At 39.1% G+C, this 27,512-nt stretch overlaps 2 protein-coding genes across 2 annotated transcripts; one reads left to right on the forward strand and one right to left on the reverse strand.

Moving 5' to 3' along the window:
* Nucleotides 1-2,335: 2,335 nt before the first annotated feature.
* Nucleotides 2,336-10,373, reverse strand: LOC146318459 (uncharacterized). Its single transcript, XM_084732633.1, has 6 exons — nucleotides 10,245-10,373; nucleotides 7,298-7,584; nucleotides 4,114-6,054; nucleotides 3,939-4,037; nucleotides 3,277-3,348; nucleotides 2,336-2,473 (listed from the first exon to the last, which is right to left on the reverse strand). Exons 2-6 carry the CDS (start codon nucleotides 7,575-7,577, stop codon nucleotides 2,445-2,447), a joined length of 2,421 nt encoding a protein of 806 aa, XP_084588759.1. The 5' UTR covers nucleotides 7,578-7,584; nucleotides 10,245-10,373; the 3' UTR covers nucleotides 2,336-2,444.
* Nucleotides 10,374-10,857: 484 nt separating this feature from the next.
* On the forward strand, nucleotides 10,858-26,879 carry exoc3 (exocyst complex component 3). The gene is made up of 16 exons (XM_084732634.1): nucleotides 10,858-11,015; nucleotides 12,669-12,870; nucleotides 14,327-14,546; nucleotides 14,703-14,875; nucleotides 16,094-16,306; nucleotides 17,343-17,521; nucleotides 17,866-17,982; nucleotides 18,825-18,942; nucleotides 19,102-19,227; nucleotides 21,300-21,400; nucleotides 21,704-21,814; nucleotides 22,121-22,262; nucleotides 23,031-23,153; nucleotides 24,742-24,903; nucleotides 25,747-25,868; nucleotides 26,471-26,879. Exons 2-16 carry the CDS (start codon nucleotides 12,727-12,729, stop codon nucleotides 26,673-26,675), a joined length of 2,256 nt encoding a protein of 751 aa, XP_084588760.1. The 5' UTR covers nucleotides 10,858-11,015; nucleotides 12,669-12,726; the 3' UTR covers nucleotides 26,676-26,879.
* The last annotated feature ends 633 nt before the right edge of the window (nucleotides 26,880-27,512 follow it).

Below are 27,512 nucleotides of genomic sequence, written 5' to 3' on the forward strand. Positions count from 1 at the left end.
AACCATTCACTTCAAGTCTCCCAAAGCCCCAACATGCCAAGCTGACTTGAAAGACTTCTTCTACACTATGTTGTCTTCACTGTAGATCCTTAGCTTGGAGCTACGTTCACACTGTCTGAACTGTGTGTGGTGTGACAGTGTGACAAGGGCATGTTGGCACTTTGGGAGACTTGGATTACATCAGACAAGCAGTATGAAGGCATTCAATGTTTTTCCACTTGCTTTTTATGTTTGAAAACTGGTCACTATTCACTTCCATTGTTTGGGAGATTCTGCAACACTGATTTCCTGTGAAACTCCAGCAGTGTTTTAAGGACTGGGTGCACCCCTATAAACTCAATGTCATCAGGTTACTTAAATATGTACTTTTTTCATATTTATGAATGATCAATGGGCTGCATTTAGGTGGTTAAAGGGTCTGTGGGGTAGGCCAGCTCTACAGCCTCTGCTTGACATTACAACTTTTGATCATTTTACAGTATAAAGGGGCCCCTGTCCAACATTAAAGGGTCAGTGCACATGTGTCCAACTGGTGTTTCTGATGTACAGACCAATCTGTTGTATCAACTTGTTATTTTAAGGTCACATGTTCTCACATACTGTACGTTACAGTTTTCACGTCTTTTCACTTTAGTTAATATGTGTAACAATATATGACTTGTATGTCTTAGTGTCTCTTTAGATATTGTAGACTACTTTTAAAAAAACAACAAACCATTGTGACCCAGTTCACAATAGGCCTTATCAATAAATCTTGGGAAGAGTTCATTTGTGCATAAATGAACATTCCTGATCATTTTTACTGCCATTCCTGCATCACATTATATTATCTTACCACATGTTATTGTAATGCTATAAATGAGATATAAATACATTAAGGCTGCCTTAACAGCCCATTTTATTGCTTTTATTTCCTCTCGCCTGGAAAACTCTACAGGACATTTCAGCACTCATTTTTTATGTATGTATTTTAAAAGCTTTATAAAAGGTGTACTGCAGATATAAATCTTTAATTTGCAGAATTTCTACCATTGTCTTTTATTTTTTGGGGGAACCCAAATATAACTTCCAGTGACCCACCTGTGGGTCTTTGGGAATCCCTGCTGTAGACCGTGTTATTAGATCATCTTGGGAACTGGTTTCTGGAAAAGGTCTTCTGATTTATCCTCTGTCCCTTCCAATGAAACATCAGCAGCCACTTTTGTATAATACCGCTGCTGTGTACTACAGGGGTGTTTATAGGATTTGAGGGGGGTCCAGGGGGAGGCTCTCTGAATAAACAAGCTCTATGATGATGCTTTTATGCATCTTTGTATTTATTCGATGCTCTGTACAGACTGTGGCAACAATTTTCAATAAAGAATCTATCTTCTGCTCTTATTAAACATTTGACTCAAGTTGGTTCAGTTTAATGTATTTGTTCACACATTATTGGAATATAAAGGGTTTTTTTCCCCCCAGTTTTCAGATACAGTTCATGCAGTGGAGTACTGCACTGTTCACTTCATCTGTGGCTGTCTGTCAAAAGGAAAATATTGCCTGTGAGGTACACAACGGTTCCTACAATCATGAAGAAAGATATGGTTCATATTATTAAACAGGGAGTTTCAGCCATGATCAAAAAGTTACTGCAGAGGCTAAACTCTTCCCCACCTTTCTCTTTTAGTAAAATCTAAAAAGATTTTTTTTTCTCCACATTAATCTTCCAAATAGTGCAAACAAATGCTTGTGAGGCTCCATAGCTGCAAGTACAGTTGTATTCCTGAGAATAAGTTTTTAGGAGAAACAGACATAAAATGGACCAAGAAGCACAAAAATTTGTATTCTGTGTATTACAGGTACAGTCCTACCAAAATAAACACATTTTCCTCTCACCTCTAGTGCCATTTCTCCATCTGTATAGTTTCGGTGCGAGTTGCAGAGTTTTGGAGACATCGGCCAACTGTCTGCCTTCTCTCAAATGCACTGTGCTCAAAGCACCAAAAAATTACATTTGAAAAATTTAACAGCAGTGTCTTTCCAGAAATCATGACCCAGTTACTCAAGATAATCAACACACTTTGTTGTGAGCCGTTTCATGTAGGATCTACTTTCTTTCTAGTAGAAAGAAAGTAGTTCTGGTAGTTTCTATCATGGAGAGAGTAGGGCAGACATCTCTACAGCCGATATTTTCAAAACTCTGCAATTCGCACCAAAGTCATCTGGATAAATAGCACTACAAGCCAGAGAAAAAAAATATTTTTTAGATTTTGGGGCAAACTGTCACTATAATAAGTGACATAACTTACTGTCAAGATCTTAAACAATGTTTAAAACCAAAGGAAAACTTTGAATATTGATTTATACAAACTTTTATTGAAAAATAAAGTTACATTTTTAATTCATTATAATAATAAAATTGATTCTTTAAAACAAAGTGTTGTCTTTGAGAGTGCAGTCAGTGCTCAGTACCGTGGGTTCCTTCCATTTCCACCTGGAAGAAGCAACAAACTGGATTAAAGTAAATATATATGCTCATCATTTCAGTCATGAAGACATTCTGCAGGTTAGTGAAACATTGGTACAATGAATTCAATTTGGTAAGACTATGCTTAATAAAAGCCTGTGTTGGAGCTGGTGTTCAGTTGAAACACACTTTTCATGAAGGCTGAATTTGTGCTTTCTGATGGAAATATGACCATTAGTCCAGACTGAGAATTGTATTGTAGAATATCTGTACAATTTAAACACATGATGAGCCCTACAGGAAAATGTGGTTACCTTTGTTAACAATATGCATCAGCAATTTACAGTTATGAACGTTTCCCACCAACGCACACAAAAAGTAAGAAGTCTTTGTTTGGAATCAAAGTCTGCATTACATGATCACACATCCTGACACAGGTGAGGATGAAGCTTGTCAGTGTTGTGGAAAATAGTTGATTTCCTAGTAAGCAATAAAAAATACTTGAACCAAAAGGTTGTCTTTGTGTACTCTATTAATCAGTTGGAGCTCCAGAGCAAATATGTTTGAGCTGAAAGGGCAGAGCCTGCTGACAGTGAGAGATAGAGTCTGACCCTGAACACAAGCTACAGGTATCTTTAATAAATCCTTATCAGTAAGATAGGACAGTCTGTTCTGCTCTCATGGCCATAATGTAACAATTTAAAAAATACTTGGGTGAGGAGTAGAAAACTATTTAAGTAAACAAGTTATGTAAACTCAGCAAATATATGGAAGGTAAAAGGTCAAACTGTACATAATGTAGGTATATGATAAATTTTGATAACACTCACCTTTTGATTTCCCAGGTTTGCAGTAGTATCCGTTGTAGGTTTCCTGCTGGCTGCTCTGCTTTTCGAATAAACCTAACGAGGAACAAAAACAGTTAGAGCTGCACCGATTAATCTATTTTTAATCATCTATTAATCTAATCTGTTTATCTATTTGATAATTAACCATTCTGAATCTGAACTGTCCAAATTCTCATTTCAGCTTCTTAAATGTGAATATTTTCTGGTTTCTTTACCCCTCTGACAATAATGGACATGATCTTGGACTTAATAAATATTTCTCACCATTTTCTGACATTTCATGAACCAAACAACTAATTGACTAATGGAGAAAATAATTGACCGATTAATTGATCATGAAAATAATTAATCAATTTCACCATATTTTATATTGAGGTAATCCAAAAGTAAAGGGAAGTAATCAAATCACTTTAATATTGTGAGACTTGGATAACAATACCGACAAAATTTTTTAACAGGTAATTAGTTCATAGCAGGTGTTGTCCTGGGCAACCAAGAAGCTTCTTTAGTTCAGAACTGAAGCCTTGCTACAAATACCATGACCTGGATGACTGAGAATCTTCACAGACAACAGGTAATTAGTAACTGTATCAGAGTACATTTTTAAGGTAACCCTCCCAACCCCAATTGCCTTCATCTGTTACCTTGACCTCTGTTCTTCCACTGACCGTGCCTCTTCTGGTTTTTTTGCATGTGTCCATTCATGAAGCCTTCAGTTTTGCCACCATTTGCTTTCTTCATGTCTATAAAGAGAAGTAACAGTTAAAGACATGAGGACACAGCTTGTGTTCATCACTGTTGAATTAAGCAGCAGATCACCTGGATATTTATAAGGATGCCTTCTGTTTGGTCCCATGCTGCTCTTCGTCTCCTCACATGGACACTGTAGTTCACTACACTGGACACCACAGTCCACTAAAAGTCCCTTTGACGGAGACACTTGGGTCCTCTGGTCAGCCATCGGGACACACAGTGGCTCATTTCTTGGCTGACCAACTTCTTCATTCCCACATGTTCCATCCTCCACCTCTATGTCAGCTCCTTCCTGGAGAATCAGCTGGCCTGTGGAGGTGGTTTTGTCCTCTTCTGTAGAGTTCAAGAGGACAGTTTCTTCATGCTCCGGACAGCCAGAGCTTTTCTCCTGCTGCTCATTTACAATCAAACATTCCTGGTTTGGGCTTTGATTAGCCTCCGGTTCAGAAGACCGATTTCTGTCCACCTCCTCTTCAATTGGGGTGGATAAAATTATCTTACTGGGCAGGCGAGTCGGGGAAACTAAGGGATCCTTTTCTAAAGGAGTCACATTCTGGCTTTGCCTCATTTCAGAAGTATCAGCTTCACTCTCCATGTGTGGCTTCTCTGAAGCTGTTAGCTTCTCAGCTGGGGTGCTGTAAATGAGCCAGCTGTCTGACATCAGAACAGAATCAGAGGAAAACCTGCGAGACTGCCTTCTGTCTTTAACAGACTGGACAATCAAATTGTCATTTTGGGTCGACATTTGACCATTTTCAGCTTCCTCGGTCATCTCAATGATGACTTCAGGCTCAAACAGGCTTTTCTGCAGCACACTCTCCTTAGTGGGGATAAAGGGGGCGAGAGACTCCACAGACCAAACAGACTCATTCATTCCTCTCTTCATCTGACTGCTGTTTAAAGACACTTGACAGGGAATGATCTCTGGAGTGTCTTCAGGTGGATTTGTCTCATTGCCATTCTCTTGCCCATCATCAGGGAGCTGATGGGATTTATTTAAGGAACACAATGATTCATCTCTGTAGGGGAGGTGACCTCTCACAGAGCCGACCAATCCCACAGGCTCATTTTCTTTTCTGGACTCTGACAGAAGCTCATGAAGAGCAAAAGGCAGTTTGAGGATCTTGAAAAGGCTTTCACTGTCCTGAGAACTGAAGAGATTCTCAGCATTATCATGAGCATCAGCACTGTCAGCCACCACTGGACCGTTCTTGGGTTCAGTTGGACTTTGGTAAAAGGACTCTTCATTCTCCACTTCAGTTTCATAAGCTGGCAGCTGGTGGTCTTTCTGAGGCAGCACCTTGTCGGCCATTTTCAGGATAGTTTCCTGTGGCGTGCTTCCTCCCCAACCCATCAGAATGTCAGGGACAGAGACACGTCTCTCTTTGACCACCTCGTCCTCTTGTTGAGAAGAGCTACACACAGGAACCATGCTGCCTGAAGAACTCACTGACCACATGTTGCAGTGAGTGTTTCTGTACAGAGGAACGTTCTCCTTACCAACACTGTCTTTACTGCACTTCTGTGTTTTTGCAGCTACTCTGATACATGATTGGACGGTCTTTGTTCCTGCAGGATGCAGGGTGTTAAAGCTGTGTTTGACTGAGCTCTGTGTGTCCTTTGCATCATTGCTGGGTAAAGTTGAGTTCTCAACCTCAGCAGAACCTTGTTTCTGGGAGCTGGAGCTTGAGGAGGATGGAGAGTTTGAGGTGGTTCCATGCCCAGAATCTGAGCCCACATGTGGGCTTCCATCACCGTACCCACCTCTGCCTCTCTGTGTGGGTTCAGTTTGGACTGCAGAGTTCACAGTTTCTCTAACAGGGACAGTATAAGGCGGGCGGACTCTGCGGGTCTGGTTTGGGTTCTGGTAGGGTGCGCTGGGAGCGTGGACCTGGGGGTGGAGCAGGCGTCTGTAATCGACTGGTTGGATGTGAGGGTGGGGCAAAATGTAGGCTGGAGCCTCCATGTAGGGTGGAGGAGGGAAAGGGGGCATGACCATACCATAGCCTGAGAGGGAGAGAAAAATAATCTGTCAAATAAACCAAGATGTTTAAGTTTTAAAATACTTGCGATATAATTAAGTGCAACAAAGGGCATCTTACAATAAACACCAGAGTTTATATAGAATAGACTGTTCCCAAGTCTCAACCACTTTTATTCTGTGCTCCAATAACAGCTGAACAAGTTTGGCAGAGCCACAATTTTCAACCGTCCTGTTTTTCAAAATGCTCTGTGCTAGGCTTGTCTGAAAAGAAAACCTCATTTTGAATATTGTTAAATATTGCTGGGGGACCTGTAAAGATTTAAAATATGTTTCCATCTTAAATTAGCAAAACACTAGATAAGAAGCTTGATTGACATAGTTTAGCTAGGTCGTTAGCTTGTTTTTTTGTTTTTTTTTACAGTAAGGAAGCTATCAGATTTAACTACTAGGGCTTTTCACACTGCAAATTTCTAGCCCAGGGATATGGATAGCCTTCTACCTTTGATAACTTAGCCCCTTGACACAAGCACATTGTTAAGCCAGAGTTAAGCTAAGCCCAAAGCTAAAAAATCAGACTGCACTTCTTCTAGCCCTGGCTTAAATGTCTGCTGGTACAACAACTGATGTTAACATTCTAAAAAAGGGGACCACAACTGATCTTTTGGCCAGGGGGTTAGTTCATTTTCTGAGGCTAAGCCCCCTAATCTTGGGGCTAACCCTGCTCTGGAGCAGGGCCAGCAAGCCCTAGGCTAAGGTCAGGTTTAGCCTACTTTGGAATGTGCCAGTTTGAACGCTTTCTTCACCCCAGGCCAAGAAAGCTCTTAGCTTCAGGCTATGTGCTGTCTGAAATGCCTTTAGCCAACTCAACTGTATACATCAGTTTTACAAAAACAGCAATGAAATCTCTGAGCCATCTTCAAAATCTGGTTGCCTTTTCATTATCAAAAAGCCTAGCACATCGCATTTTTAAGAACAGTATGCAGGAAGGAAAAAGTTCAACTAAAGTTTCAAGAAGGGTCAGACAGTGAGAAGGGACAATTTGTAGATCAAGTTTAGAAGTTTCAAACATTTCAGAACTCAGAACTGTTGCTAAATAGCAAATGGTGTGTATCATACTCATTAAAATTAAACTGCCTGCAGCAGTAACAGTCATAGCTTTCATCTTTTGAATGGTGATAGAAAAGGACAATCACTGGAACATCTACAACCTGAAATAAAAGAAAGTTTCCAAGATTAAACAAAGAAAAGACAAACCCACTGACTCACCCATGCCTGGGAAGCCAGCAAAGGGGTTATAGGAGAAGGGCATGGGCCACTGGTACTGGAGGAAAGGTGGTGGAGGCGGAGCAGGGACGTAGAAGACGGGCCGGGCGGAGACGTGGTGTTGGGGATGGGATGGAGGTCCTGGGTCCTGGTTGGTACCGTGCAGTCCTGGATCCTGCTGTCCAGGGTTTGGTCCACCGCTGCTGGCGTGAGAGTGGAGGTTCCCACCATGTGGTCCTGGATGAGCTGCTGGAGGTCTGTTAACAGCTGCTGCTGCTGCCATATTCAACCTGCACACAGGTGGAGGAAGAAGGACTGTTAGACAGTTGTGCATCAACACTGCAGTGATAGGAGCAGTTTGAACCTCAAGAAACTCAGTGGAGCAGAAATTCTGTTAATGTTTTATGTTATTAAAGTGTTTTAACTGACGTAAAACTACCTTCCAGCTTCATGTTATGTTCACACTGTATCACACTCACTGCAAAACACAAAACCTGCCCATCAACATCACTACTCCATAGTAAACTGTAACCAACGCCTAATTATTGATTACACTTGTGATTACTTTTACAATTAAATCAATTAAAGTTTTAGTCTACAAGATGTGAAAAACACATCACAATTGTCCAACCGACCATCCAAAAACCAAAGACTGTCATAAATGACAACAAAAAACAGAAAATGCTCACATTTAAGAAGCTGCAATCAGCTTGACATTTCGGAGCTCCGATTGACTAATCGATTGATTAACTAATAGTTGCAGCTATATTCTCAAGACATGCTAAAGAAAATGCAAAAAAGGAAGGTGCGATTGCAACAATTAACACAAATTGAAACGAACTCTGAATTCTGCACAACCTTGCAATTTTGTCCAAACTCTGCAACTTTCCTGCAATTCTGACCAATCTTCCCACAACTGCTACCAATCATAGCAGTCCCCCATGTAAATATCTTCCATGTAGGTCTCAATGAAATGTTTCATTATTTACCATTTTTTGCATTTATAGTTTTTTTTTCTCACTGGTACTGAAAAGAACACAGCATTTCTCATTGTTATTGACATGAATCAATGCTCTGTGCACCTTTATATTTTATAATTCTGTGTATGCTGTTTTGACTGAGTTTGAGCTCCAAGAAGATTTTGCTTCTTTGTAGAATTCACCCAGGTGCACTTTTTCCGTTTACAAATAAAGCAGATTGTTATATTTTTTGTAGTCCTGAGGCTTTTTAGAAAGGTTACTCAGAGCCCTTAAAACTGTGTTTTTTGTTCTCCCAGGAACAAGTGATTTTTAATGAATTATTGACTTATCAAAAACAAGCACAACTTATTTTTGCAATTTGCTCTTGGTCCTGCAATTTCATTGCAAACAAAGCCTAAAAATATTTTAACATGCATCACAACCTTCTAGAAAAGCTGCTATGAAATCAGTTCAGGCCTCAACAATCCCAAAAAAGGCCTGGGAAATCTTGGAGGGACTGACTAGACACATTTTGACTGTGATTAAATGTTAACTGCACCCATGACTGATCCAACAATGTGTCATTTTACAGTTCTTCAGTGGTCAGTGTCAACTTCACAAGATCAATTGTGCTGAAATAATTAACCATCAGTTTGCTCACGAGTTTGACCCAACTACTTGATTATATACCATCAACAAGAAGGAAACTGGGGCCAGAGCCAGGAGTCTGGAAATACTGAGGTCACATTTTATTGTTATTTTTTTCATTTTGTGTACTTAGTTTTATTTACTATTTTTTATTTTGTGTTTAGCTGTCTGTGTTTACATTTAAGTACCTCTATATTTTCATTTTCTTTTATACAGCTTTATACTTTTTCCTGTATCTATTGTATTTTACAATATTTTGGCTGTTAATATAGAAGTTGCTCATGTTAAATGTCTACTGTTGTCATTCCATGCTGAAAACTAAAATAAAATATGAGTCATAAAAAAATCAATACAAAGGTCATGAGTCTCAGCAGCTTAGTCACCATGCCATTTTTAAATTGCATATTTTATTTTTGTGGTTAAAACTTTAATTGGCCCTTACTCAAGGTGAATTTAAATCTTACTCACAAATATAATCAGAAAGATTTATTAATTTCCCAAACAGCTCTCCACTGTAGATTTAAATCAAACAGGAGGAAAATGTGTATTTTTGGGGGACTATTTTCAACAGCAGATAAATCACACATGTTCTTATAATGAGTACTTGTGGCAGCAGGATGGTGGATGTGGAATCGAGCCACAACAACTTCTGTACACATTTCCACACAGTAGACATGTTGTAGCAGGAAAACCAAAAGGAGTAAAGACATTAATGGCTGCATTCGATTGATGTTTCTCACTTCCTGGTTTTGGTTTTGTCAAAGTGGTCTTACTTGTAAGCACAGGATCAGGTTTACTGGGACACAAAACTGGGATTTTACCTGATCTTATGAGTCAAAATGTCTTCCTACTAAAATCTTCTGTCTCTTTATGTAGCGGTGGCTAGTGACCAGTGAGTGGTTTTAGATTCTTAAATAACGTATTGTGGCCTTTCATAACAAAATAACACTTCAACTGATTTTGCTTCCAGAAGCAGCTGAAATGTTCAATGTTCACCTTCATCACCATTTGAAACATGCACATTTCTGACCATTTCAGTGGGATATCAAAAGAAATTTAAGTTTTAAAGTTAAACTGAGATTTTTGTACTTTTAGTGATGAAACTGAATGAATTTAAATAGTTTGAAGCTCTGATCTAATGTGAGGAACAGGAAGTCACCTCAAAATAAGTCCACTATGAGGAAGAAGAGTAAAACACAAGATAAATCTCAACTTAAAACCTGAACTAAATCACTGAAGGGGGGGATTTATTTTTAAAGCTGCATTTAAAGGTAATTAATCTTCTGCCACCACCAAAAAATCATATTTCCAAAGCTGTTGTAATGAAAGTAGAGTCACTTTACCTCGTTGAGAACTTGGATCTGAAAAACACAGAGCAACACAAAGCGATTGAAAGTGAGCAGCAGACACAGCTGAGTTTAAGTAGCTGCTCATCAGACACGAGTGTGAACCATCAGCTGATATCAGGCCTCCTGCAGGACTGAAGAGCAGAGAGCCGTCACAACACTAGAGGGAGACAAACGCCAGTCACACAATGCGGTGGTCAGCTGGCTGTACTGAAACATTAGAAATGCGTTACTCGCTTTAATTAAAACAAAAACACTGTGATAGGGACCAGGATAGCAACATGGCTGAAAGGACAGGAGATTAGAAATCAAAAAGAGGAAGACGAAAAAGAAGCAACGGTGGCATCCGAAGAGATGTCTGCTTTCTCTCCAGTATAATTAAACTAGACTACACCCAGCAAAAAACTCAACAACAAACTCTCTTTCCAGAAGTCACAACCCTGTTGCGCAGCACAATCCACTTTGTTAAAAGCAGTTTCATGTAGCAACAATTATCTATACCAAACCGTTTTACTTTATTTTATTTTTTTTGTTTTATTTGTAGTACCATCGTGATCCGCACTCCATGCCAGTTGGTGGCGGTAATGCGCCACTTCGTTGTTTGTCAACCGCCAATAACCCTCACAGAAGCGGCATCAGAAGCAGCTGGTGCTGGGCGGAGCTCGAAGAAGGAAGTGAACCACAACAACATAACTCCGTTACAAATATTACTGTTACATGCTAGATATGAATTTAATCTTCCACACGGTTAACCCCTAAGTGCCTGAGGTAAGAGTGTGTGTTTGGTGTGTATGAGGAGCTGCTTTCTGAAGCGGGTTAGGGTTAGTGTTAGCCTTTACCCTCCCTTGTTAGCTTAGCTTGCGCTATTAAATGAACTGAGCAGGCAAATTTCAGTCAGTTTGCAGGTTAGCTAATGTTTGATTGGACATTTCAGCTACATGTCACAGGGAATAGTCTGTCCGGCTGGTGTCCACCAACTGTCAAAGTAAAACTTATACAAACATTAGTTAGCTGTCATTACTGTATATTGTAACCGTGTAGTAAACTACTAGCGGTAATGTTACTCGATGCTACATTTAATCTAGTGAAACCGTGTAACAGTGTTTGACAGCTGAATAACTGGGAGAAAACGTAAGACAGGCTGTGTCCCAGCTGTCCTTTATACACCCCGGTCATTCTGTATGGTGTCTCATAGTAACAGGAGGAAACGGTGTCATGTGTTGGATGTGTTGTGACAAGATGACGTCCTCTATATATTCACGCTTTATGGGTGTGTTCTACCTGAGAAATAATGCTATTGTTTATTTATATTTTAAAGACACTCTGCAAGATTTTCTTTAAATTAATAATAGTAAAATACTAATAGATCAGTGTTCCCCAACCCTGGTCCTCAGGGCCCACTGTCCTGCATGTTTTAGATGTTTCCCTGCTTCAACACACCTGATTCAGATGATCAGATTCTGCAGAGGCTAAAACATGCAGGACAGTGGGCCCTGAGGACCAGGGTTGGGGAACACTGATCTATAGAGTATTTTACTATTATTAATTTAAAGAAAATAATAATCAACCGATAAGTCAATGATGAAAATAATCAGTAGTTGCAGCCAGTGTTTGGCAGTGTTGTGTACCCCCCAGCCAAGAGCACGTTCAGTTACATTGCAATTCTGTATCTCTCTCCTCTGCTCCCTGTTCCAGAGCTGCAGAAAGAGTTTTGCACATATACACACACACACACACACACACACACACACACACACACACACACAGGCGTAGCAGACTGAGAATGGCTTCAGCTGCATTCACACAAAATCTGGTGTGCAGAGATGTGGGCATCTTTATTTGGGGATTAGAATGTAACCACTGTGAAAGAAAATAAAGCTTTTTTCTTTCTGATTCACTGGTTTGTTCTCGCTAATAAGGCTCCCTATCTTAATTCACACTCAAGCAATCTTGTTTGTTGCGTGAGGAGGAGGAGAGGCCAAATTGAATGGTTCACTCACTGTTAATTGTCTCACAGCACTGTTGTAAATCAATGAAATGTCCAACAAGATGTCCAACAGCCCAAACCCAGAGACTTTTCACTTACTGTCATAAATGACAAAGAAAAGCAGCAAATGTTCACATTTAAGAAACTTGAACCAGGAATCTTAAACATTTTTACTTGAGAAATGAATGAAATGATTAATTAATTATCAAAATAGTGAGTAGTGATTTTTTTTAATGTCTTGTTTTGGCAGTTATAATTCCATAAAGAGCAAAAAATCTTCAATCAATGTCTTCTTCAGTCAAGTTTATGATGCATAAAAACTGCTGTGTCACCATGTAAAAGTGTTTAATTTGAATGTTTCAGACATCACATATCAGTATGTAATTTGTGTTCAGGAGGTTCACAGATGAAAAAAGTTTATTTTTCTCTTTCAGCTCAAGTGTGCATGAAGTCTTAAGATACGAGTGGTACTTTATACTACTGAGCAACACTATGGAGGAGACAAGTCGGGAGGCAGTTGCCACGGCAGTGCAGCGTGTGGCGGGGATGCTGCAGCGATCAGACCAGCTGGACAAAGTGGAGCAGTACAGAAGAAGAGAGGCTCGCAAAAAGGCATCAGTGGAAGCAAGACTGAAGGTGATGTGTTAACACACTATACAATACAGTATAGTTCAATATACACACCTTCATTTTACACATCTGTTCAGTCACTGGTCTATTCGGCAACAACTGTTTTGTTAGTAAAATGTCAAAGATAAAAAGTTTTAAAATGGCGACAAAAGGGGAAAAACAGCAATTTTCAGAAGATGGAACCAGAGAATGGTTGGTATTTTTGCGTGATAAACAATTATCAATCAATCACAAAAGCAACTTTTGATCAATGTGCTTGCCTTTGTCATTGCCACTTCCAATGACATTGCCAGTTCTGGCAATGACAATTTCTTTGTCATTGCCAGAATGTGATCCCTACACTCCTGTCCCCTTTTCAGTCAGTCACAGGTTAAAGGTTCTAGTGTATATGCTCTATGAGAACGGATCAAGTAGAATTAAGGGTTCTTCAATAAATGCCAAACTTGAGCTTATTCAGATCAAAGTTATGCACTGTATACACTATTCGAAGATGAAGCTAAATAAGATTTACCCCTCCCTTTCCCCTACATATGACAAATATAAGTCAGAGGATGGACCTCACCTCTTTTATGTGCATACATACATACATATACATACAGTATATATATATATATATATATATATATATATATATATATATATATATATATATATATATGTATATATATATATATATATATATATATATATATATATATATATATATATATAATATTTACAATAAAATATATATAAATTCCAGCATTGTGACACCACTAAAAGGTGTTGTTTAACTAATTTAGTTGTGTTCATTCTGTCCACTCCTGATCTTGATGTCACAGTGTAATATTACACTGTGACACCAGATAAGATAGGATGCGGCAAAAATTATGTGGAAATGAATAAGTTATTTCTTTCTTTTATTTTTTCATTTTTATTGTATCATTGTTGTAGATCTACACTGTAAAAACAAAAAAAGTTGAGAAAACTCAAACTTTCAGTGTATTGCAAGAGAAGTAAATTATCTCAACTGAAGACTATAGAGTGAAACTATAAAGTTTATTTCAAAACTCATGATTTTATGTTGGGCTCAAAACTCAAAAATCTATTGCAGAATGCCTTGAAATGTTGGGTTGTCTCAACATTTTTTACAAACCAAATTAATTCTTACATACTTAAATTGTAAAAAATATGTAGCCTATACACTAAAAAAATATTCTGTCAGCTAAAATGTGTGCCATAGCCTACATTTTCCTTTATTTTGTTAATGTTTGGATAGATATCTCTAATATTTGTGCTTTATTACAGGTAAGTAATAATGCTATAATGTATTTAACAGTGACCAAGCACACAGTTCTGTGTGGTGATGTGACACACAAGCATTCACTGTATATCACATTATTATTAATGGAGACAAAAAAGTGTTTAATAATGATCTATCTGGAGTAATTAACAATCAGATCTGTCTCCTGATGTCCTTCAGGCAGCCATCCAGTCTCAGCTGGATGGTGTTCGCACTGGACTGACCCAGCTGCACAGCGCCCTGCTGGACGTCAAAGACATCCAGAGCTCACTGGCTGACGTGAGTAACGACTGGAGGCAGAGCATCAACACCATCGAGAACCTGAAAGATGTCAAGGACGCTGTAGTTCAACACAGTCAGCTGGCCTCTGCTGTGGAAAACCTGAAAAACATCTTCTCTGGTAAGCTTAGTTCAACTCTAGATAACATACATACATATATATATATATATACATTCCAGACTAAGCTATCCATGAAGCTTGACTCGTCTTATGTGAAGGAGGAGTTGTGGTTTTGTCTCACTCTCAGTCCTCTGTGTGTCTCTGCTGTGTGTGCAGTACCAGAGATCGTGGCAGAGACGCAGCAGCTGATAGAGCAGGCTGAGCTGCTGCAGGCCCACAGGAAGCTGATGGAGCTGGAGTGTTCCCGGGATGACCTCATGTATGAGCAGTACCGTATGGACAGCAAGAACACAAGTGACATGAACCTCATCTCCATCTACTTTGAAGATGTAAGTTCAAGTGAATGTTGTGAATGTTAAACATATCATAGGAATGTCCCAAACTGTTCTCTCCCCATGTACTGATTCAGATACAGATATCTAAACTCTGATACCTGTGGTTAAAGGCGCATATCACCCCAAAATTAAAAATACATATTTTTCCTCTGACCTGTAGAGCTGTTTATCCATCTGTACTGTTTTGATTTGAGTTCCCTAGTTTTAGAGATGTCAGTTCTGCCTTTCTCAAATATAATGGAACTAGTTGGCAAAACAAATTAATTTGAAAAAGTGAACAGCAATGTCTCTTTCCTGGTTACTCAAGTGAATCCACAGACCTTGTTGTGAGCTTTTTCATGCAGGACTACATAAAGCTACATAAACCTACATAAAGCTGCTCACAACAAGGTCTGTGGATTATCTTGAATAACGGGTCATGAATTTTGGATGAATCTGTTTTTTTGGTTTTTTTTGGTGCTTTAAGCACCACAAGCCAAATGCCATTTCAGGGCTCAACAATAAGAGTTGCCTAATTACCCGGGGCAAGTAAAATTCCATGTTGGGCAAGCAAATCTAGCAACTCACTTGCCTGACAGGGCAAAAATTGTAAAAGAAATAAAATCTGAAACAATTATCAATTAATCGTTGCAGTTATTTTTCATGCAAAAACATTTTCAGCCTCTCACTTGTGGAGATTTGCTGCTTTTCTCCATCTGTTGTCATATTAAACTTTTAGTCTGGCAAACAATGAGCTAGGTATGAAACAATAATCAGTTTCATGATAACTAAAAATTCCCAACAAATCAAGTTAGATCAGAGTTTAATCATCATTTGAACTGTTTGATTACCATGTTTTGATAAAGTCATAGTAAATAGTATCCAGCATCAACCACAGTAAGCAGTAACATAGGTTTATTTTGTGTCAGTGAAAACACACATTGCACACCACAGTATGCAATATCAAATTGTTGAGACTTTTGAAATAAAATTTGGTGAAATGATTTCAGTGTGTATATTGGTACTTTTTGAACATTTTCAGCACATTTTAAAAATACCACAGCAATACTGATGTGATCATTTTGGTCACTATAAGCACAATATATTTTCATCTCTGTTATTAGCCTAATTGTATATTGTTTACCCTCTCTGGTTGAAAAGTTAGTTATTTTGTAACCATATGTATTGGGCTTTAAGGCAGGCAGTTTTCAATCGCTTTCCTTTCCCTTCCAGGTTCAGGGGCTGTCAGACGAGCTGGCCAAACAGTTATGGATGGTACTGCAGAGGTCCATGGTGACAGTCCGTCGTGATCCAACCATGCTGGTGTCAGTTGTTCGAATCATTGAGCGGGAGGAGAAGATTGACCGACGTATGGTCGACCGTAAGAAGCAGACGGGGTTCATCCCCCCTGGGCGACCCAAACGATGGAAGGACAAGATGTTCGAGGTAAGAGGAGTGATGAAGGACCAGAGGAATTCCCTTTAAATACTCAAGGTTATGGACAATTAGAGTAAAACAGATTATCTCTTCATACTGTTTGATTTTTCCACTGTGTTGTCTACTGTACTGTATAGCCCCTAGTTTGAGGACCCTTGTTTTTCTTCATCTGACTCTTCTTTCACCTTTTCTGTTACCTGTCATCTTTGTCTGGCTCATCCCCTTCTTCTTCTTTTCATTCTTATCCAACACGATTTCCCTTTTTATTTTCCAAATTTTTTCCTTTTCATCTGTCTTTTCCTTTTCTTGGTGAAATTCTTCTTCCTCTTTGCTTCTAACTCTTTGTGTTCAGTTGACTTTCATCCGACTAGTATTTTTGTCCTCTGTTGTTCTTCTTTCTTCCTTGTAAAACGTCACTGCGTTTTTGTCAGCAGTCAAAGTAATGTTCACTGAGCTTGGGAAACGTTCGAAACAGGTGGCTTTGTAGATGACATTTCAACACTTCATGCTGTGATGTAATTACATTTTGCGAAAAATATAGAACTTTAAAGGATTCATGGTGAGATATAATATGATTTGCTAATAGGGCTGATTAGTTGATTAATCAATTAGTTGTCAACTATTAAATTAATCACCAGCTATTTTTATAATTGAGTGATTGTTTTGGGTCATTTTTCAAGAAAAAACTATCCAAATTCTCAGATTTTAGTCTCTCAAATGTGAATACTGTCTGGTTTCTTGAGTCCTCTATGGCACTAAACTCAATATTGTTCTGTTGTGCACAAAACAAGACATTTGAGGACGTCATTTTGGGCTTTTAAAAACAGTGACCAACATTTCTAACAATTTTCTGACATTTTATGGAGAAAATGATCGACAGATTAAGTAATAATAAAAATAAGTGTTATTTGCCTTGTTATTTGATAGACATGTTGTCGGAGTTTTAGTTGCCTTTGCCTAAATAAAGGCTGTTTTCTGGGCAAAAGCACAGACTCTGCAAAAGTTACGAGCTTTTCTTGAAGTCTTTACTGTGTGTCTGTTGCAGGTGCTGGAAGCCACAGTCAGCACCCGCATTGAAGGCACCCAGTCAGTGACGAGAGAGGCTGATAAAATGTGGCTGGTTCGTCTTCTAGAAATAACCAGGAAATATGTTCTGGATGACCTCATTGTTGTCAAGAACCTCATGGTGCAGTGCTTCCCCCCACATTACAACACCTTCAACAGGTAATCTGTGTTTCTGTCAGCACAAAACAGCTCATCACATAGAAGGCATCACATTCAGAATAGAAACACTTTTTTGTCTGGCCAACTGTCCTTCCTAATCCGAGCACTTCTGATGTACAATTGTACAGATGAATGTTAGAATAAACTGAGAATGAAAATGGACACTACATTTTCATACACCGTGTCACCAGTACAATGTGAACTGCACTTTAGAGTGGTACTCTACCAACTGATGTGAACCTGCAACAAGTCAAAGTACTCAGTTGGTCATTCATTCATTCATTCCACTATCATTTAACACATTCAGGTGAGTGTTTGCTTATGTATATGTTTGTGTTTTTCAGGTTTTTCAGTCTCTACCACAATGCTGTGTCCACTCGTGTCAAAGAACTGGCCTCTGAGGACTTGGAGGCAAATGAGATTGTATCCCTGCTGACCTGGGTCCTCAACACATATAAGAGGTACACACACACAAAACACAAACAGTGACAAAGACATGCACATCCTAAAGTCCACTTGAATGGGTGCCAGATCAAAATACTGTCTGGCAGTTAAAACAGACAGATTTGGACACCAAGAAGCACCTGTTTAAAGGATGTTATTACGCAAGTGATGTTGGAGCACACAGGCTCTTCCTCAGTCTTCAGAGAGTCGCCATCTTGAAAACCCATAATCTGGTGAAGCCATTTGACATACCTCACCTGTTGTAAACAGTCAATCACAAAATATTTAGAAAAATATCAGTCCCTCTAGGGTTTTGTAGGCTTGTTTGTGGGATTGTTGCAGCCTAAATCAGCAGCTTTTCCATAAGTTGTGATGGATGTTGCAAAGCTTTGAGGCATTTTTTGCAATGAAATTGGTGGACAGAGAGAAAATTGCAAAAGAGAGTGGCCTTTTGTGTATAATTTATTAAACATCAAAGGCAACTTGTTCCACGGAGAACAAACTGCACTGTCCCCTGAGTGTTATGAGTGGGGACTGCTGTAATAGGTGGAACTCTGTGATGATTGGTCAGATTTGCAGAAAAGTTGCCCCTGGAAAGAGTTAAGACGAAATTGCAGTGTCGCTCAGAATTCACAGGAAATGGTTGCATATGCATGAATTGTTGTGATCATAGCACCGCAACTTCCTACTTACATGTGTGTGTGTGTGTGTGTGTGTGTGTGTGTGTGTGTGTACACACACACATCTGTCCCTTTAAGATGCTTAAGTTTAATTGTCTAGCACAAATAAAAACATCAAAATATTCCTATCTTTATGGAAAAGTTCTTAACTCATAATGTGCTCCCACTGTGTGTTTCAGTGTGGAGATGATGGGTCATCCAGAGCTACTTTCAGAGTGTGACATCAACCAGCTGGAGCCTCTGCTGCCTCCGGATGTGGTGGACGACCTGCTCAGCAAATATGTCAAGACATTTACAGTAAGCACCACACACTCACCTGTAGCCTGTAGTCTTCATATACATTATGTCTGCCTTCATTTTTAATTTGGACCAACTGCTGGAACCCCCACATAATCAAACTGTGAGAACTGCACTGAAAACAGAGCAGACTCTGTGTCTGACTGTCCATGTCTTCAGTCTAATATAACAGGCTGGCTGCGGAAGGCCCTGGAAACAGACAAGAAGGACTGGCAGAAAGAGACAGAGCCTGAGGCTGACCAGGACGGATACTACCAGACCACACTGCCTGCCATCGTCTTTCAGGTAACGCATGTACACACACAGCCACTTTAGACTTTTGATGAAGTATTCCTACTACCTGAGAAGTAGGGATGCAGTGGATCGCAGTCGTCCTGTGTTCCATACAGATCACCCCCCGAGGTTTGGCATGCATGTGATCTACAGACTACATGTATTACATGACTACATCATAGAGCAAAACACATTTTTACATTTTGCATATTTTACACATTTTACTTTTACTATGCTGTGTTTTACTCTGCAATGCATCTCTGTAAAGAGTGACTGAAGATATCATGAACGAACACCTTTCGTGGTTACTTAGTAACTGCTTCTCCTGTACCTCTGCTGACAAACAACCCCATCACACACAGCCACTGTAAATGTTTCAGCATAGGAATGTTATCATCCATGTCTTGAACTGAACTGCAGGTTTTTTCAGTGTTTCAGGCCATGGACCCTTTAGATAGAGAGATGGAGCAGGAACCTACTACTACTTATGTTGCATTGAATATTTTAGGGTCTTTTCTTGTTTGTGCTAATCTGTAACTGCTAATCAGCAGCAGTTATAACATGGCTAATATTATAGCTGTGTTAACCTCACCCTCTGCACTTTAGCTGGTGGTTTCTGAGGCGGAGGGTCTGTCAGAGTATCTTACTAACTAGCTAACTAGTTCACCGTTATTGATAGGTGCCACACAGTGATTTAGTGGGTTAGTGTTGTGTAAATTAAATGTTTTGAGTTTTTTTTCTAATAAGCTGATTCATCTTTGATAGTAATTTGTCTGATTCATGTTAATTTGTTCAAATTTTCACAGATTTGGTACTTGGTTATCAGGCCAGAGGTCTTATCAAACCAGACATACTTTTCCTTAGTCTCCCAGATTACTGTGTGTGTTGTTTGGCCAGCTAATAGTTTCCTCAGGAGTGGATGAAGAACAAACCAGAGCTTAAAAAAAGAGGACTGAAATTGTACCTACTCTTCAACCAATGAGGGAGAAAAACCTACATGTTACTTCTAGATTAACTAAGTCAGCCACGGTAGCTTAAATATGTTCTAGTCATAGTTACACATCATCCCAATAAATTCCTGCAATTTGACCATTTCTTTTTAACATGTCTATCAAATACATTTACATACAGCAGCAACACACACACACAGGGTGGGAGGATCACAGTGCATAACCGGCTTCCATTTAACAACAGAGCAAATGCAGCTTTTGCTGCAGTATCTTCCACAAAAAGCAACATGAAAAAACTTTTACATCAGACCTACTTCATGTTATTTAGTTTCTTCACCCGAAGCTTAATATTTCACAGTCTCCCTGAATATTACAACATTAGTCCAACATCGCCCCAGCCTGTGGGAGTGGCCACATTAGCGACCCAGCTTGTTCAACAGAATAACCTGCAACATAAATAAATCATGCAAAACTTGTAGCTTCCAAGTTGACCAATGAGAATTTGGTCAGATGAGCAAATCGACCAGAAGGTGTCAGCCCTATAAAGGAAGGTAAATACTTGGATTGTCTTGAGTAACCAGGTCATGATTTTTATAAAGAGACACTGGGTTTTCTTTTTTTTTTGTTTTGAGCACCACAAGCTGAATGTCATTCAGTCACATTATATTGGAGAGAAGACAGACATCTTTACATCCAATATCTCCAAAACTTTGCAACGAACACCAAAACTATCTAGATGACTAAACTGTACTACTGGCCAGGGGCAAAATATCTACTTTTGATTTTGGGGTGAAACATCTCTTTAAAGCAGGTTTAGGAATTTAAGACTACTAAGAACTCCAGTCAAGTTCTGGAGACATGTCACAGAAAAGGAACTGGATGCATCGAAGTAGTTTTAGTTTGAATGTCACATGTGGTCTGTCATGTAAATAAGGTACAGTATTTGTGTGTTTCAATTTGAATACTGTCGAACACATTTATCCAGTGTGACTTTACATACTGAAAAAAGTGAAGGGTTGTGAATACTTCCTGCAGCCACTGTTTGTATGTTTATTTGTAATGTAAAGAGACCACAGTATTCATCTCAGTCATTCTTCTTCTTAATGATCTTAATGCATCTTCACTCTTCATCAGATGTTTGAGCAGAACTTGCAAGTTGCTGCACAGATTGATGGGGATTTCAGAGAGCAAGTTCTGAAGCTCTGCCTGAAACAGATGAACACTTTCCTTATCAGGTAACTTTTTTCATACTTTCTGATGTAATGTGATTAGATTTATGATTCTTTTCACCATATAAAACACAAGCTCAAAAAATAAATATGTCAGAATCTTTTTGAATTTAAGGCAATAATAAAAAAAAAAAGTATCTTAAATAATGTTTTATTAAAACCTGTGTAATGAGTTGAATGAGTTCAGAATTAGAAGAGTTATCCTTAAAATATTGGCTGTCTGCAAACAGGGATCAAGAGAACAAACAACAGCATTAATTCTACCAGTGACTGTGTAAACCTAACAGATGTGTGTGTTGTTGTGTGCAGGTACAGAGAGGAGGCGATGCTCTACAAAGAGGAGCACCTGAGAGACAGACAGCTTCCTCAGTGTTATGTACAGTACATGATCGCCATCATTAACAACTGCCAGACATTCAAGTAAGATTTCATTTTACACACATGAACTAATATTCACAGTTTGAATAAATGATAACTTCAGCCTCACACTGTAAGGGCCAATGCATATTTTGTTTTTACTTATATCAAGTTCTCTTCTTATCATATGTACAACAATTACAGTGAAGCAGCACTGGGGAAGAAATTTTTATACCTCCAACAATAGTCATAACAATATGTATAAAAAAGAAAAGTGAAATGAGATTTTAAGACATGAAGACAAACTCCACATAGACACTGTTTGGTTCCATATTTGTATGTGTGACAGTTGTCCCCTGTGTTCCTCAGAGAGTCCATCAACAGTCTGAAGAGGAAGTACTCTCAGTCGTCAGAGCCCACTGACAGTGATGCTGCCATAGAGAGAACACTCAACGAGGTGGCCAAGGAGGGATGTCAGTTCCTATTGGACGAAGTCTTCCTGGACCTCGAAGTAAGACAGGCTTTTTTATACCACCACTACTATATTATTTTTATTGCAATTTGTATTTTGTCTGAAATAATATAATGTAATATATATGCACATGTCTATCAGTTAATGTGAAATCTGACAAAAGATTTTCTACAAATATTTTTTTTTTCTTGTTGTATTCATCATTCAGGGGCTTCAATAATCCAATCAAATTCATCTTACACAGTGTGAATGAAATTCACTGCTTATCAAAAGAATTTAGCCACATTGAAAAAGTTATTAGCACTTAGTTATCTAGCTAAACAGATTTATGTGATGTGATGGTTTTGAGATTTCCTCTACTGTGAACTCTGCCGTCCACTCAATACAATTATTAACATCCCTTTACAAAAGAGTTTTTCAGTTGTTCTGGTTAATTCACTGGCTCTTGCCATGAAAAAAATGATTTATAGATAAATAATTTGACAATAGACTGACAACTGCTGAATGTGTTGGAGAAAGTGTTGTTGGTCTTTACACCACAGATAAAATGACAAAAAGATTTTAAACTTTTTGCAAACATTTACTACAAACTAAAAACAGAATTTCTTAGCTACAAAAACTTCTCAGTGCTTTTAATATTAATGTTGCCCCTGTGATTGCAACAACAGTATGTCAACCTACTGTGTAAGAACTGGCTAACTGTCTTATATACGGACTAAAGATGGATCAGTGCAGTGCTTTTCATTTTAATTAACAGTAAGAAGGACAAAAACAGCTTGACACTGATTTTGACGTTGCATTGACCAGCATCACCTGAACGAGCTGCTGACCAGGAAGTGGCTGACAGGCTCTCACGCTGTAGACACCATCTGTGTGACAGTGGAGGACTACTTCAATGACTTCAACAAGATCAAGAAACCCTTCAATCAGGTAGGATTGGAGCAGAACACAGCGCTCTGAGCAGGGGTGTCTCTTCCCTACGAGTCCTATTGGTTGTTGTTTGTCACGAGTGGAGCCAACTGACTTTTATGAATCCAACATGTGGATCAAGTGTCATATTCCTACAGTTCCATAGCTGTGAGAGAACTATGAGTGTCATTTTATATTTACAGTGATGCTTGAAAGTATGTGAGCAGTTTAGAGTTTTCTGTTGTTTTACCATGATTTTCTTCTTTTATCATCACCAGTTTTTTATATATGAGATGTCAGGTTTATGTTTATCAATTGAATGTGTGGAATTATGTGAATAGCCAAAAAACTACATGAAACAGAGAATTAGTGTAATGGCAAAAGTAAGTGAACCCCTAGCTGCATTGGTAAAGTCAAGGTAGGTAATAGATTCAGGTGAAACATATTTGGGTGCTCAGTTAATCAATTAAGCAGACCAATCAGATGAGACATCCACAGGGTGGGCAGCACTGACTGAAAGAGCTGGGAAACCAACCAAACCCATGCAGTGCCAGTGCGTACCCACACTGATTCAATATGCTGAGAGTAAAGGAGAGATCTGAGGACATCAGGAAGAAGGTAGTGACAGCCCATCAGTCTAGAGAAGGCTATAAGACCATATCTGAAAGATTTCAGCTCCATCCATCTAGGAAGGATGGAGGAAGGAAGGAAGCCTCTGCTATCAAAAGAGAACAAATCTGCCCATTCCAATTTTCAGGAGAGCACTTGGACAAACCAGAGACCTTCTGGAAGTGCATTCTCTGGACAGATGAGTCCAAAAGAGAATTATTTGGTCACAATCAAAACTGCCATGTTTGGAGAAAAGCCAACACTGCATACCAAGAAAAGAACCTCCTCCTAACGGTGAAGCATGGTGGTGGAGCTGCTTTTCTGTCTCCAGACCTGACCAACTCCATATTATCCAGGAAACCATGAATTCTCAGGCCCATCAACAGATTCTTGATCAGAATCTCCTGCCATTAGTCAGGGAGTTGAAGCTGGGCTGAAAATGGGTTATGCAACAAAGCAACGACCCAAAGCATTCCAGCAACTACCAGGGAATGGCTTAAGAGAAAGAGGATTCATACCCTGGATTGACTGAGTCAAAGTCCCGCCCTCAATCCAATAGAAATGTTGTGGCTAGACCTGAAGCAGGCGGTACATGCCAGATGTCCCTCCAACCTCTCTCAGCTGGCTCAGTTATGCAAGGAGGAGTGGGCAAAAATCCACAAAAGCAGGTGTTAGAGACTGGTTAGTTAGGTTACAGAAGACGATCGGTTAAAGTAATGGCTGCAAAAGGAGGTGCCACAAGCTACTAACTAAAAGGGTTCACATACTTTTGCACATGTCAAATGTTCAGTTTTGTGAGATAAACCACTTTTGTTGAAAATATATCCTTTTTTTTTGTTTGTGTCATTGTTTTCAAAGTCTGCTTGGTTTGGATGTACATGTAAATAGGTTATTTTATTTTTTTTAACAAAGACAATGACCATGTCTGGAGGGTTCACAGACTTTCAAGCAGCACAGTATAATACAGAGACCTCTGATGTGTTGGCTGTGGTGTGTGCAGGAGATGACAAGCGAGGCCCTGCGCCGGGTGGTGGTGGAGTACATCAAAGCCGTGATGCAGAAGAGGATCACCTTTAAAAATGCTGATGAGAGGAGGGAGGGAGCAGAGAGGATGATCAAAGAGGCTGATCAGTTCAAGTTCCTCTTCAGAAAACTGGCTGCTGTGAGTTCACACACAATGCCTTCCCTATACTGCAACTATGCATTCCCTCAAATAGTGGCCAGGGCCTTTATTTACCTCAACTGCAGAAGGCAACAGGCTTTTATTTGAAGCAGACTTGTGTTAGAAGAAGGCATTTATTTCCCTTAACTCCCCATGTTTGATAAGTATAATTGGTAATATTTTAGTACAAAGCCTTGTTTTGATCTGCTCCTGTAGGCCAAGAAGTTACAAAAGGACTCCTGCAAACCTGTCTAACTTGTAATGTAACATTTATTTGTGATGTTTTGATACCAGACCTTCATCAGACAAACCTGTTTTTTTTTTTTTTTGATTGTTTGCAGGATGAAGATCTAGTACTGAAACATTGCAAATGAATGTTATATTGAAAATTAGACATTTGCAACATAGTGAAACATTTACGAGAACATCAGGAAAATGAAGTGACTTGCATGGCTTCAGTACATCACTTGAAATGTATCTACTGACAATTACACTTACGATGAGTAATCCAGAACAACATAGTGTTGGAAATTGGTGATTATATTGTAGAATTTATTAAATTAAAGTGATGTTAGTATACATTGTGCTTACCATAGGTGGTGTGCACACGATATGACAGCAACCAGGAGTATATACACCCTAGTTTTTTGTTCCCCAGTCATTATTCGAGACCTGGCTTTTATCTGAGGAAATTATGGTGCTTCACTTTCAGCACTAATAGTACAGTACAACAATTAGTTACTGTGTTGAGTTTAACAAAATGTGTCAGCCAGTAGTGCACGGTACTGTGAACAGATCCAGTGTAGCCACCACTTCACCAGTGTAACTGATTGTTGTGTGTAGGGTGAAGACACAGACCGGCTCTGTGGTGCCATCGCTGCCATCGCTGAAGTGTTCAAGCTGACTGACCCCACTCTGCTGTTCCTGGAGGTCACCACTCTGGTGTCCAAATACCCTGACATCAGGTACACACAGTCATACACACACTTTGACAGCAATTTTTCCTTCAATCAGTAACTAATAACAAATGTGCCTTGACGTAGAGCGCATATTTCCACTAAAATGAATAAATCAGATTGTATCATGCATTAAAGTATCGTGTCAACATCTATTGCACTGTAGTGTTTACACCTCATAATGAATTGCAGCTGAAATATACACCCTGAAATAGTTTCTCCTCCTCACTGCAAAGTAAGCACACTGTCTGACTTGAGGCACAATCATGCACTTTTGACAGGCTGATGTTTTTGTTTTCATTTAGTTGTTTAAATTCATGACCTTCATCATTTCAATACTTTCTCAGGGTGATTTCAGAACATCAAACCAACAGTGCACATACATTTTTTACATTTAGAAATACATCATGTCATAATTAGTTTTTTTGACACTTTTCAACAGAAAAAAACATGCACAGTACAAAGGGCCATAAACTGAATGCAGCTATTAATCACATGCAGACTTTTAAGTATCTTGGATAAGTCTCCACATAAATATTTACCCTTGATGCCACATTGCCTGAACAGTGCTGAGTTTTGTTTTGTTTTTTTGTCCTTTCTGCTCTCTGTAGGGAGGAGCACATCCAGGCGTTGCTGGCAGTGCGTGGTGATGCCAGCAGGGAAATGCGCCAGATGATCATCGGGACTCTCAGCGAGAACAAAGTATCTTACTCTGGTGTGACACAGCCCATCTTCAAAGATATCACTGTGCCTACCATCACCATGACAACTATGACTACCATGACCTCCATGGCAACTGCAAAGCTGCTCAAATAAAGCCAGTCACCATGACGCTATTTCCACTTTCAGTACCTTCTGATTTGATAACATAAGCAAACTTCTTTTTCCAGACACTATTTTTAATTGTTTCATGCAGTCTGCTGTGTTTTACTGTCCCCACTCTTAATTTGCTGCCTTTATTCTCATCCTGATCACATGTCTGCTTCAACAAAATAATAAAATTAGAGTTGTAAAAATACACTCTGGCATGACTACTAATTAGAGACTATAGCATCACAGCATTCGGGTCAACGCTTGTTTATCCTCTCTTCCTCCCTTTTTTCCTCTTTTTTTTACTTCTTTTTTTCCTCGTCCTGACTGATGTGCAGATGTCCCAATTATCAAAGTTCACTTTATTTGTTAAAGCACAGACTGAGACTGATTATAGGGTCCTGATTTTCTAAAAAGTCTCAGTTTAGTACAGCAGGAAGTATTTAACTATATATACTATATATATTTAACTATATCTGAATGGATCAGAAAGATGCAGGCCAAGTAATACTTAATAAAGAACATGCTGCTATATTGGAATAATATCTTTACTTGATGAAAACTTTAGTGGGCCAAAATAATTGTGTGTAGCTGAGATGAAGGCTCAGCACTATCAATAGATCAGCCTACAGTCTGCACCTCCTGCTGTCCTGTTCAGCACAGATAGATCATTTACAGGGTTTTATGATTGCTTTGTTTTCATTTTCACACCAGACAACAAACACAAAATGCTGTACTTTTAATTTAGTTCTCAAAGTCGCACACAGCACACAAAGTGGAAGTCATAAAAAATGCATCAAGTTTGTCAGAGCTACACAACACTGTACATGTTTATCAGGGCTT

This window comes from Lutjanus erythropterus, chromosome 12, assembly GCF_056507025.1.
Source record: "Lutjanus erythropterus isolate fLutEry1 chromosome 12, fLutEry1.hap2, whole genome shotgun sequence".
Taxonomy (NCBI): domain Eukaryota; kingdom Metazoa; phylum Chordata; class Actinopteri; order Lutjaniformes; family Lutjanidae; genus Lutjanus; species Lutjanus erythropterus.

Bases quoted from the DNA above. Each gene is read 5' to 3' on its own strand.
- exoc3 (XM_084732634.1), top strand. From the start codon at position 12,727: ATGGAGGAGACAAGTCGGGAGGCAGTTGCCACGGCAGTGCAGCGTGTG. The intron at 17,983-18,824 runs GTACACACACAC...TGTGTGTTTCAG, and splicing joins GTCCTCAACACATATAAGAG to TGTGGAGATGATGGGTCATC. The intron at 21,815-22,120 runs GTAAGATTTCAT...TGTGTTCCTCAG, and splicing joins AACAACTGCCAGACATTCAA to AGAGTCCATCAACAGTCTGA.
- LOC146318459 (XM_084732633.1), bottom strand. From the start codon at position 7,577: ATGGCAGCAGCAGCAGCTGTTAACAGACCTCCAGCAGCTCATCCAGGA. The intron at 3,349-3,938 runs GTAACAGATGAA...GTTCCTCGTTAG, and splicing joins GTGGAAGAACAGAGGTCAAG to GTTTATTCGAAAAGCAGAGC. The intron at 2,474-3,276 runs GTGAGTGTTATC...TGCTTCTTCCAG, and splicing joins CAAACCTGGGAAATCAAAAG to GTGGAAATGGAAGGAACCCA.